At 48.4% G+C, this 13,450-nt stretch overlaps 1 protein-coding gene across 3 annotated transcripts in view; it reads right to left on the bottom strand.

Moving 5' to 3' along the window:
• The window catches only part of LOC149871743 (transmembrane protein 178B-like), a 28,651-nt gene extending 17,216 nt beyond the window's left edge, over nt 1-11,435 (bottom strand). The window contains exon 1 of one of the 3 annotated variants that reach the window (XR_016440295.1): nt 10,805-11,286. Coding sequence is in view for 2 of the 3 variants with exons in the window: in XM_090033156.1 (XP_089889282.1) it covers nt 10,805-11,180 (376 nt within the window). In the remaining variant the exon portion in view is untranslated. Of the gene's footprint in view, nt 1-10,804 lie in introns of all 3 variants that reach the window. The other 2 variants (XM_090033156.1, XM_090033155.1) reach the window with 2 other exon arrangements.
• Nucleotides 11,436-13,450: the final 2,015 nt, after the last annotated feature.

Here is a 13,450-nt window from a genome sequence, read left to right as displayed (position 1 = left end):
GGTCTGGAACCAACTTCCAAGAGAAGTGGTGCAGGCTTCTACCCTGGGGGTGTTTAAGAGGAGGTTAGATGAACATCTTGCTGGGGTCGTTTGACCCCAGTATTCTTTCCTGCCATGGCAGGGGGTCAGACTAGATGATCTGCTCAGGTCCCTTCCGACCCTAGAAACTATGAAACAAGGGCTGTGGAGAGCCCAAGTGACAGGAGTGAGACCAAACAACGTCTGGTACATCAGCGAGGCTTGGGGCATGGTAAAGGGATGGTTGGAGCCATGCATAGTCCATAAGGCTAGGGTGCCCCGAAGCACCCATTACAGAATGGGGCGCAGATACCAGAAGATAACCGTGTCCAAGGACAGAAAGGCAGCCTATTAGACAAATAAAATCAAAGTCGTGGCAGGCGAGAATTGAGGGTGCCCCTGCAGCTAACTTAGTATGGTACAGGGGCATTAGGGGAGATCATAGTGACCTCTAGGACGCCCTCCTGTTACAGGAGGACAGCAGGGAATTGGTGATGCACTGTTAACCAGAGCGCCCCAGGGAGTAACTAGGAATAATGGGTGCAAACTAAAGGAGAATAGATTTAGCTTAGACATTAGGAAGAATTTTTTTACAGTAAGGGTGGCCAGAGTCTGGAATGGGCTTCCAAGGGAGGTGGTACTATCTTGGAGGTCTTCAAGAGGAGGCTTGACAATCACCTGGCTGGGGTCATCTGACCTTGGTCCTCTTTCCTGCCAGGGGCAGGGGGTTGGACACGATGATCCATTGGGTCACTTCCGACTCTATAATCTATGAATCTATGATTACGGACTATAAATCCAGGATGTTGCAGGTTTCCAAATGTTTGTGCTGTTACTTCCTTGTTTAAAGTTTGAAGTATATTCTAGTCCTGTATTATACAGGAAACTGTGTTTAGAAATAACTTTAAGGTTGCAAAATTAAGCACTCAAAATTTAGTAAGTGACAGAATTGATGGTGCCAGTATCTTTTTAATTCTAACCCCTCATATTTAAGCATTGTGATAGCAGCTTTTAATAAATGTTGACATGCTATTTTTCCTACAGGACCCATACATCATTCAGTGAAACAGGATGGATTTTAAGGGATGAATCAGGTTTGAGCACCGACCCTTGCTTTATTATGGAAGTTGGAAACTGCACAGTGGACAAAGCAGGGGATTGGACATGGAAGAAGAGAATGGTCTTATAGCTAAGACAGTTAAATGCTGACCTGGAGAATTTTGAATCTGCCTCCAACTCTGGCACAGAATACCCATGTAACACTTGGTAATTCTCTAAAAGCAAACTTTTCACTAGCTACTAATTGTGTTCCCCATTTTCTGCAGTCTGATTTGCAGAAGTGCCATGCACACAAAATTGCAGCTGAACTCAGCAGGAGCTGAAGGGTTATAAAACAAGTACTATGAAAAATCATGTTCTTAATGTTGCAAACGAAGTACCCAAAATTAGTCAATACCTTTGACTTTAAACCCTCTATGTCCCAGTTCTCAAACCTTCCAATGGGGATAACATCCCCTCACCTCACAGCTGATTTGTGAAAAAATAAATTCATTACTGTTTGGGAAATGGTCACATGAGCAGTTGGATAAATTATGATTAAATTCATTCTGCCTTTAGGGCAATATGTGAATACTGTATAGCAAAATATAGTGGCTCATCCAGTAACAAGGAGGAGAAAACAACCGAATAGCTGCTAATTACTTTAATAATATCTTTTCTGTGCAGTGAATGAGTCGGGGATCCTGAGCGGGGGCGGGGAATGACTGTATGTGATTATAAAATTAAAAACTGTATCCTAATGCATATGCACAAGGGGCAGAATTAAGGACATACAGAAAAAATTGATCCCAGCATCTCTATCTTCAGAGAGCCTGACCCTGCAACCATGTATTTTCTGGTGTGATTTCCTAAATTAAAAAAGAAAAAAAGTGTATTGAGAATTCCTGAAATTCCATCACCTGACCAGCCCCACCCCTTCAACCAGTGGTATTAGACACACCACACATACCTGTGCCCCATAATGTAAAGGTATGGGAACACAAAGGCTTTACAGCCCTTTCAAAAAGTGAAATTTCAAAGGGCAGTACCTGGTGGCTCTAATTCTTACATGTGAACAATCTGAGAAGGATTCAAATGCACAAACACACCTCTAACTATAACCATGGATGAAGTAGGGTTAAAATTGAAGCAGATTTGCTGCATTTGAGTTGTCCTCAGCTCATTTGCATGTAACAATTCTAATGTACTAGCTGCTGCCCTTTTGGTTCCCCTTCTCAAAGGACTCCAAGCTTTCATGTGTCCACACACTAAGAGAGTAACTGATAGAGTATAAGGAGTTATTCCCACTACTTAGCCCATCTGTGGTGGGGGTCACAGATATTTTATATTTATTGATCGAAGAAGACAATGAAATTCAAAGATGTTGGGTTCTCTGCCAGGCTCTGAAGGGCAATGTTTTGTACTGGGCACAGACTTTTCTGCCCACTCCTTCCACCCTTGGCCCCTTCTGTCATATCCCTCTTACAGTCCTGTCTCTACTTCACCATTTTCTCCCTATTGCCATCTCTTCTCCTCGCTAGCTATTCTCGTACCCCCAACACCAACCCCCAACTTGTTCCTATCTCCTTTCCCATCAGTTTTCTTCCACAATGTCTTTCTATCCCCCATCCTCCAGGTGCCTGCACACTGGTTCCTCATTCTAGTATCCCTCTTGGGCTTCCTAACCAATGTCAGTGTCCTTATCTCAGTATTTTTGTCCAATTTTGTTTTTATCTCAATCTTTTTGCCCCCAGCATCCCCTTATCGGATCTGTCCCCCCACACTAATGGCTCCCAGACTCAATCACTCCAGGCTCCTCATCTGATCTCAACTCCCTCACCAGCATCTACAGACAGTCTCCTTCCACAGCCAGGCCCCATCTCCTTCTCCCTGCCTGCAGGACCAGTCTCGGGCTCAAAGGCTCTTTGTCCCAATTTACTCCACTGTGATGCCTTAGGTCAGACTTTGTCTTCTCTGCACTTGAATCTCATGGTTTTGTCCTCCATGCTGGCTTACGTACCAACATCTATGCACCTTGCTGGGTGTGCTAGACTAGACAGCACAGGATCCACAAACTTTTTGTTCTCATTTCTGGCACCCAGGCCATCTTGGAGCAGCCATTACAGGAACAGGCCACATTGAACACTAGCTGCAAGTGGCACATGGTCAGTCACTCTGCAGGGATGCTACACAGAGTCTGGTTAGATGGTGGGAGTTTGCGGCTTGAGCATGTTCAGGGAGGAGTGAATCCAGGGAGTTTAGCTGTTAAACTAGCAGGCTTCTACTACATGTGTACTAATCGGCAATATTTCAAACACTGATTAGGTGCTCATGCATGGACTTTCATGGGGACAGCAAAGGCACTCTACATCCTCAACTTCCCTTTGCTAAATACAGTACAAAGTCTGTGCTCCAAAGCCTGAATGCAAAAGCTTGCCAAGGAAAAGGACACCAGAAGAGGGTCTTGTTTTTAATTAAAAAAAAAACAAAACAGCAGCAAGATGGCTCCCTATCCACACTCCAGCTGTGCACTGAGGTAGGCTGTGCACATATGTATTGCACTTTGGCTGTGTGCATTCACCTGACACTCCAGCCACCCTGGAATGATGCAGTAGTCCCACAGATCCTCATGCCTCTAGCTGAGTGTATGAAGAGCTGGTGTCACCCAAACTCCCTGCCAGCTCCTTGACATTAGAAACCAACTAACGGTACACTCCTGAGTGCAGGGGAAGTAGAGTGTTGTGGAAGAAAATGCACACAATATCTTAAAAAACAAGAGTTATGTTACAAGTGTCGTGTGCCCTAGGTGACTTTCAAAACTTTTCCAGTGATTTCAACCACACAGCAGCTACTCTGTAAGATATAGCTGGGAGGACTGCAGTGCAGACCTCAAAAACCAAAGGTAAGGTCAAAGATAATAAAATGGCTTCTGAAGGTTAGAAGACCAAAACTATTAGCCAGGCTGCGGCTTTCACAACAATCTTGACACAGTCTTACTTTGCATTCAATAATATCTTTGAAAGGGACAAGTGATAGAAATGCAGGGATCTGACCCCCAACGCAACAGAAACATGCATTAAAAGTTTGAATTGTGACCTACTCTTGCACAGAAGGACAGCATTTGCTCTTGTTTTGCTGCAAACAGGACTACAAAGGAAAATTCCCACCTCTGAAAAATTAACTTCACAATCTCATTCTTCAGGGACTGCCCCTGGTTCATTAAGAACCTCTGATTTAGATCAGTTATTCTCAACCTTTTTTGTACCAGGGCCCCATTTGTAAATATTGATGGCCAGTAAATAGTTTAAGTAAAAAACAGCTCCTTGGCCCTGCTGTTGCCCTTCACTTTCAGTCTACAACCCCCATCCCTGCACCCCCAATATGTTGCCCCCACCACCCTCAGGCTCCAACCCCGCATTGTGTGGGGCAGGGGATGGGTGTTTGGGGCATGGGGTGGGTGCGAGTCATGGGGGGAACATGCCCCCCAGATTTGTGCAGCCATAACAGGCAGGAGGCTGCTGCCTGGCTGGACTGGCGCAGGCAGAAGCTGCCTCCGTGGCCCAGTGGGTGGGACCCAGCATGGGAGGGTGCAACAGGGCGGCGAAACTCATTACTACCACCACCACCTGTAACCCCATGCCAGTCATGCCGCGAACAGTGTGAGGAGTAATTGGGGGGGGGGCACTGTGCTGCCCTCACCTTCTCCCATCACCAGCCACTCATGCACTGGGCCATGGTTCTACCCTGCCACCATGGCCCATTCACCGCTCCCCTCAGGCTACAGCTCTACTCCAGGAGGTGAGATTGGGTGCTTTGTTGCCTGTGGCGGCCCCCCCGTTCCCCTGACACAGCATCTATGCCCCAATCCCCCACTAGGGTTGTGCAAAGCGGGCCCTATTCGATTCAGCCCAAATCAGGGACAGTGATTCAATTCGTTGATTCTGATCACAGTCCCCAGTTTGATTTGGCTGAATCTGAATCTCAAGAGTCAATGCTGATTCAGAGAATCAGCAATTTGGACACAGACACAGCTTTAAAAGTTTTTTCTACATACCTTGAGATACCAGCATGGCTTGTGAATGCTGTAATGCTGGGGCGCATGGAGCATCCCACAGGAGCATGTTGAGGGGGAGCACATGCTTGGTGGAAAACCCAGAAGTGGACTAGAAGTGCTTCTGGTCTACTTCTGGGTCTGCTGCCGAGTGCACTGGGGAGCCCGCCATGCTTCCCAGCATTGCAGCGATCACAAGCCCCTGCTACCTAGAGGTATGTAGAAAAAAACACTTAAAGCTGTCTCTATGTCCAAATCTGCCCAAATCGATTTGGAGGGTTCTGATGTGATTCAGAGAGATTAAAGGGTCCTCTGATTCAATTTGGAGATTCAGCCACTGAATCAGGCCGAATCTCCACTGAATTGAATCAGGGACTGAAGCTCTGCACAGCCCTATCCCTCACTTCATAGACTTGTGGGAGCTGCTCTCCACACTGCCTAGCTGCCACATGCATGTATGTGTGTGTGTGCACATGCATGTGGCACCCCTTGCCTGATAGCCTGCCTGCTCCCCGGAGCCCTAAGCACCCCCTAGCAGGCTTTAAAGAAGAATCCATTTAAGTTCGTTGATCCATTTTTTATAGTTTGTTTATGACCCAAGTTTGAGTTGTGACCCATAGGTTGAGAAACACTGATTTAGATGGTCCACAAGTATGCTTTGGTCACCTGACAGCAAGAAGCCTTTACAGTAATGCCTTTCTGGACACATAACCTACCAAAAGTTCAATATCCTGACATACTGAAGTGCAGCTGGCTCTATCCTGCTCATTGAGATAGACCACTGCAAATGGTCTGTAAAACTGAGTGCTGAAGTTCTTAAGACAAGATAGGAAGACCTAGCACACTCACAGATCACAGCAAACAAAGCATTTATATGCAAGGTTGACTCATGCTCTACCTATGGGGCTTGAGTCTGCATTCTGTCTACACGTGCCAAAATGGCACTTCATCTACAGGACTACAGGTGCAGAACAAGTGATGCAAGAGGTCCAGGCTAACATGAGGACTATTTGCAAGTACAGCAAACTCACACAAGTGGCAATAGTCAAAACCCAGAGACTGTTGCCTATGTCAGGCTTTAGAAAAAATATGAATGGCATGTGCAGTCTGGAATAAGAGTGATTAACTCTCCAACCATGCTACTTCTATGAAAGATTCACTAAGAACATTTTAGGAGAGAACTACTAAGAGCACAGGGAGTTCCAGCTTAAGCCATAGGTGGGAAGCAGGAACCAAAGGGAATTAAGACAACACCCCCTTTTTCATAGCTTTCACTGGAGGCAAGAGTTGCTGCAGGCTGCATGTCCTATTCTAATGGATGCTGCAACTTAAGCTGCTTTGGCTTGCATGTGCAAGATATGAATAGACCTACAGTGCAAGACACACATGTACAAATAAAACCAAAGCATAGTTTTCTTAGCTTTGTCGTCAGATGCAGCTAAATCTTGCTGGACGAACTTTTCCAGAAATATCTGGCTTAAAACAGAAAACTGGCATGAAAAATTTCAGCCAAAAAAGTTAATACTTGGTAAAGTATTCTGAAAACAGGGAAATAATAAGAATCCTATTAGGTTAGGTAGTGCTGCCAGTCCTGCCCCTGAATAGGGAAAGAGAAACCAAGCGCTGTTGTTGCATGAAGAGCTCCGAATTTAAAGATCATGAATATTATGCCCAGAAGGAATAATTAGGATAATCTAGTTTCACTTCTTGCTTAGTGCATGACAAAAGAACTTAATCTGCAATTTCTGGATTAAGTCTCATATTTTTGGCCTGAGCTACATCTTTCAGAAAGATCCGGGTCTTGACTTAAAGACTGCAAGTGTTTAAGAATTCCACACATCCCTAGATAAACTGCTCCAGAGGTTAGTTACCCTCCGTTATAAAAATGTGCCAGATTTCTAGTCTAAAGTTGTCTAGCTTCAGCTTGTATTTGCTCTAGTTATGTCTTTTCTAGTCATACATTAAAGAGCTGCCTACCACCACAAATCTATTCCTCATACAGGTATACACAGACTGATAAGTTCACCTAATTGCCTCCTGGATAAGTAGACTGAGCTTCTTTAATCTCTCTAGAAAGCATGTCTTCCAGACCTACCACCATTCTTGTAGCTATTTTCTGAACCCTAGCCAATTTATCAATATCCTTTTTAAAGTGTTTATACCAGAACTGGACACACTCTGCCAGTCTGTGACCTACATTGTTCCTCCATGTAGGCCCTTGAATTTGACTACATTAAAATGTATGTTTATCAGACAAACCCACCCTACTACAGTGACCTGTGTCAATCTAACTGATGTGTGCCAGTCATTTGCCACTTCACCAACTGTTGCATCATCTGTAAATGTTACCAGCAATATTTTTTATAATATTTTTCCAACAGCAAAAAAAGTATTGAACAACACTGGGCCATGAAGAGATCTCAGCAAGACTGCACCAGAATTACCCCTCATTAGGGGACAGTTACAATAATTTTTTGCACACCATCAGTTAACCAATGTTTATCCTATTAAATATAGGTTAAATTCACTTTGTGTGAATTTCGCTTTTATTTTTCCTAATCAGCAGATCTGGGTTCTCCATTTCCCACAGAAAAACAGAGTAAAACGCAGATTCGCTCCCCTTACTGGAGTAAAATACAGATTTCTTATTTTAGCAGAGAAAACCAGGGATTTTGCAGCTAGGGGGAGCAGGAGCCATATACACATGGCTGCCAGGCCTTTCGCAGGAAGGTGTGTGTGGAGGGGGTGGGAAATTGAGGCCCCTATCGGGAGGGAGGGAGTTGGGCAGGGCTGGGGCTGCTGCCCAGTGGAACAGCCCATGAAGCCTGGGGTCCGGGACTGCAACGCACAGCTGGAGGGCCCCAGCAGCAAGTGAGATGAGGCCATGGGCGGCTAGCTCAGGGAGCAGCTCCCCACCTGTGCCACCCCAGATCTGTGTGCAGAGCAGAAGTGGGCACAGGCTGCCCACTGTGGGCTCAGACGCCTGCCCTGCTGCCCTCCCCCCAGGGCCTCTGCAGCCCTGCAGGTGTGACCTAGTGCTGTAGGGCACATCAGGGCTGCACAGGAAAGCTGCTTGCCGCTGCAAGCTCCACACAGCCTGGTGACATGTCCCCAGCATGCGTGGCACAAGCGGAAGAAGTGTCACAAGACTGCTTCTCACTTCAGCCCAACATGCAGGGGACACATTGCCAGGGCAGCACAGAGCTTGCAGGGCTGGGTTGCACCTGCCGGGCTGTGGAGGCCCCTGGGGAGAGCAGCAGGGTGGAAGCCTGAGACCCATGCACATATCTTGGGGGCATGGGTCCCATCTACCCCCCTCAGAGTGTGTTCAGCAGTGGGAAACTGGACCATCCCCCTTCCCCCCCACCTGAGCCAGCAGCAGGCAGGCAGCAGTGGGGAGCCGGGCTGCAGTGGGGGCAGGGGGCTGCAGACCTGGGTCCCTCTGGTAGGGCTGAGGAAGCAGGGGCTGTGGGGGGGCCTTTCATTTCAATCACAGATTTGGGGAATTTTATCAGAGAATTTGTGATTTTTTTTAGTCAAAGAAAAGAAAACCAGGATCCCTGCTAATCAGAGTTCCACATGGACTAAACATCAACATCAATGATCTGGAGTGCTCCTTAGCCAATTCTTTAGTACTTTTGGGTGCAAGTTACCTGGCTCTGAAGATTTTAAAATTCGTATCTTTGGCAGTTGCAGTTTAGCACTGTCCCAGATAACTGATGAAATAGTCTGCATTTCAGTATCATTTTTAGATCCGATTACAAGTCCTATTTTCCAAATATGGAACACCAAATAATATTTGTTTTTATGCATTGTGATTGATCTTTTACTTTTTTTTTTTGCACTGAACACTTCAGTTTCCCTGCTCAGTCAGTTATTTCTTTTTCCTGACTGCTGTTCTGCATTCATTGCTATTACTGTTTCCACTTGTTTCGTGTTTATTTTATTGCTTCTTTCACCTTTCCTCTTAACCACGACTGGGACTTTGCACTTTTAAACAATGCCCAATTGTCATTCCCTCTTATGCCTAAATATTTCCTCCCACTTAATATTACTCATAAATTGTTTCAAGTTTCTTCCCAATTGTATATTCTACAAATCATCACCTGGCAAGGTCAAGATACTTCAGGGTTTCTATAAAACTACACAGATAGGTGGTTATTACTTTCAAATCACCAACACGTCATTCTATAATTAGGAGCAATGGCCACAAACTGTTAGAGAATGGTTTCAGGTTGGACGCAAGGAAGAACTTCTTTACGGTGAGGGTGAACTGAATCTAGAATAGACTTCCCAAGGAGGTAGTGCAGTCCCCAACTTTGGAAGTCTTCAAGAGGAGACTGGACAGACACCTTGCTGGGATATTTGATCTCAGCAGCATTCCTGCCCAGAGCAGGGGGGTTGGGCTCTCAATAATCTCTCGAGGTCCCTTCCAGCCTTTAAAGTATACAAATTATAGAAATTGTATTAATAATGGGTAGATAATTTATGACAAGAAATCAAATTTAATGTTAGAGATAAAGGCAGAACTCCACTAAGTAACAAAGACCTCAAGAAAGGCCTGGTATTTCAGCACTAGGCTTCCCCACTTCCCAAGGCCTCTGCTATCCAAGGTCATCACTGAACTTTTAGCTGGCAATGTATCCTGTCACTGGAGGCCTCTACAATTTCTGTTTTCATGAATCCACTGGAGATCCTTGATGATTCGGGATCCATCTCAGATTTGGAACTGGACTGCAAATCATGGAGGAGGACTGACAAAAGATGCACGGCTGCAACTTGAGGCAGGTTTCCCCTGAAGCAACTGTATCTATCCAGAATCCTTTATACCAATTGCACCCAACCTTCCTGCTTGATGGGTCAGACAAGTGGCACAGGGTCAGTGTGCAGCCCAGATCCCACTCACTGGATACCCTAAACGCCTGGATCCAGCCTGCTGGGCTCCACATAGGTCTGAAAATTTGTTAACAAGGGAGCAGCAATCAAGGCTGCCAGTCCTCCCCAACACCTAATGTCCAAACCCTTGGGGAGGCCCATGGGCCATGTACTGAGCACCCTTCCTGACACACAACATGCCTGACAAACCACCACTATAACAGACATAGTTGGCCCCCAACATGAAGGAGACGGTTAACTGCAACAGGCCCGGAGAAACTGAGCACAGAGAGAAAGGGGAGGGCTATAAAGAAAGCAAGAGGAATGAATGAGGAGAGACAGATGTAGAGGCCCCATTCTACCGGCAGGGGTAAGAATAACTTCACATAACATGCCTGTCTTGCAAAGGACTGAAGCCTAGACCAGCCCCCACCTCCACACCGTCCCTGTGCCAGGTTAGACCTGGATCTTTCTGCCTGCCTGAAATGGGCTCCTGGCAAAGTCCCAAGGAAGGGGGGAAATACAACGGGGCCCTTCCCCCACCCCACCTCCGGAGTCTCGGGAGGGGCGGAGGAGGACAAGTGAACTGTTCACACCACGCGGGGCAACGAGCAAAACGACAGGAATGAGCTGCCTTCAGCGCGATGAAGCCGGCAGCAGAGAAACCGCCAGGCAAAAGCATAAAATGGATCCGGGCGGATGGAGTGGGAGAGCAGGTGCGGTCCCGGCGTTTCTAGGAGCTGGGCATGGCCAGGCGCGGGGCCCAGGACACCGCCCCGCCGCCCCCCTCGCGCCGCCGGCGGGACGCAGCCCCGGCCGCACCTTTGCGGATGAGCTCCTCGCTGTCGGGCTCGTAGCCCGCGCGGTGGCAGCGCCGCCACAGGCCGGACACGGTGGAGTTGAAGAGGCGGCCGCAGTGCGAGTCCAGTGCGGCGGCGGCGGGGGCCGGGGCCGGGGCGGGGGCGGGCAGCAGGGCCCGCGGGGGGCGGGCGCGCAGCGGCAGGGGGGGCCCGGGCGCCGCCATGGAGCCTGGCGGGTCGCGGCGCTTGTGGCCGAAGCCCCGGCAGCGCTCGCGGTGCCGCCGCGCGTCCGTCTCGTACCAGGCGTCGGTGCCGATGGCCACGGCTAGCAGGGCCAGCGCGGCGGCCGCCAGCACTAGCCCCGCGCCGCTCAGCGCCCGCGCCGCCGCCGCCGCCATCTTCGCGCGGGCGGGCCCGGCTCTCGGCGGCTCCGCGTGGACGTCGCGGAGCCCCTGGGGGCTGGAGGCAGGGCGAGTGACGGGATGCAGGGGGCGGGGCGAAGATGGCCCCGGCGCGCAGGAGGGAGCGCGCGGGTTGCAGCAGCTCCGCGTTGGGGGCTCGCGGCGGGGGTGGCCGTTAGGTGCCTCAGGCTGAACCAACGGCTCCCTCCGCGCGACGGTTGCGCCGGCAAAGTGACGTGGCTGCTCCTGCTGTGGGACGCAAGGCGGCCCGGGGGTGAGGCGGGGAGTCGGGCAGAAGAAAAGCGCCCAGGGGAGGATCTAGGCTTGAAGGGGCGCCCCTGGGGCAGCGCCTCACATCTTTCTCCCGTTGAAAACTAACTAGATGACAGCGGTTCCCAATCTGTGGTTCGCCTCCCACCACTAGCGCACAGACCACCTGTCAGTGGTAGGGTACCAGACTTATCATTACTGTATATGACAAGAATTTGCACGTGGTTCTCAAGGTAGAACTGGAAAGTGTGCTGGTGGTGCTTAAGGCAGTGTCGGTTTCAGGTGGCAGTGCGCAGTTTGTCCTAGTTCGGGAACTGCTGGGCTAGGAGCTTCACTCAGAGGCAAGGGGCCCACGGGAAGACCGAAGAGAAAACAAATATCGGTTCAGTCAAATCTCCAAGGTGTGCGTCAGTGCTTCTACTGGAACTGAAGCCAGAGGCTCCTGGCTGGGGGTCTTGCCCCTGCGCTCAGAGTCAGACCCATCCTGTCTTCTGGGGAGGAAGGAATTTTCATCCCTGATCAGAATGGTACAGACTGGACCTTTTTGCCTTCCTCTAGTGAGGGTGTGACCCTCTACCCAGGATCTCAAGCATGTTAACCTCTCATAGAAATGGGAGTTCTGCTGCAGCGGTCTCTCTGCTTTACCTGCGGCAAGTTAAGGTGTCAGGGGTGACGGCGGTTTTATGAAGAGTTTGGATTATGGATTTGTGTGGGATGGGTTGGAAAGGGATTATCCTCAGGCAGGGGGGGTCTCTTCCAGCATCTCTACAATCCTATGAAAACCAATCTGCAGGGCTGTGAAACAGGAGCTAAAAAGAAGAGAGGGTCATTAACACCCATGGAAAGAGTTCAGAAGGGAGCAGGCAGATAATGAGCCAGGAGGTCATGTGATTCCATCAGTGCAGAGGTAGCCCTGAAAGTGCCTTGCCTATCATACTCCTGGACCCAGATGGACAGCCTTCCATCTTCAGCTCCCTCTGTGCAAAAATGAAGTTTATTTCCTACCTATGGGGACTGTTTACCATCTTGTCCCATCTATACTTTTCCCAGAGCCTGATGAAGGGATTTTGATACCAAAAGCTTGCAGAAAAGGACAATTTTCTTGCCAATTTTCAGTTGGTCTAATAAAAGGTATCATTTTGAAACCAATAGTTGTATTGTTTTGTATTGCCTATCACAGAGAACTGAGGGACTGGAAGAGCTGATCCATGCCCCCTAGGTGGCTTGGCTCAACCCACCAGAGACTGACAAGACCACATGCTTTTTTGACAAGTGTCCCAGAGACATTCTTTGAACAGCATCCAGTAGTTCATTTGGGGGTTTTTTCTAACAGAGACTTCTCCCTCCTTCCTCAAATCCTGCATTACACTGCACTACAGACTTGGGAGCTAATTCCCAGAAAATCCCCACTTTATAGGGCTACCCAGGCTGATAGAAGCAGAGTTCAAAGTTTCTGTCCTGGAAGCTGCAAGGAGTCAGTGGGGCCTGGACATTCGCCCTGATTTTGCAAAGCCTCAGGAGGAATACTTGTGGCTCAGGACAGACGCCTCAGTTAAGTTCCCCCCACATCTTTCTGGAGGGCTAGTGACTTGCCTGGCATACATAGTCATGTCTTAAGGGGGCAGACTAGCACTGCAAGAAGCAATGGCTTAAGCCTGATTTATATCTATCAACAAGATACATAAAGCAGCAGCTGCATTTGTTTATAGTGCTTTCTCACCCACCACCGTATGGGAAATGAGGCTGAAAAAGCAGAAAATACCAATCTATTTTATGCAGTCAAATGTAGGCTACATCTGAGTCACTAGTTAAATACATGTCCGGAGGCAAAAACATCCCTTCTGCTCCTGGCTGTTTCATAGGACTTATTCCTCTAGTTCAATTATTCTTAACTGGGGTGCTAGCAGATGAAGGGTGCCTATAAAGCGTTAGGAGATAGGGAAGATGATCTGGCACCCATACTGCCCTGCCCCTCTGTAAGGACATAAGTACTGTAA

The sequence above is a fragment of the Crocodylus siamensis genome, chromosome 2 (assembly GCF_052110815.1).
Source record: "Crocodylus siamensis isolate JL-2025a chromosome 2, ASM5211081v1, whole genome shotgun sequence".
NCBI lineage: Eukaryota > Metazoa > Chordata > Crocodylia > Crocodylidae > Crocodylus > Crocodylus siamensis.
Note: the sequence above shows the minus strand (reverse complement) of the source record. Positions and strands in the feature narration are given on the sequence as shown.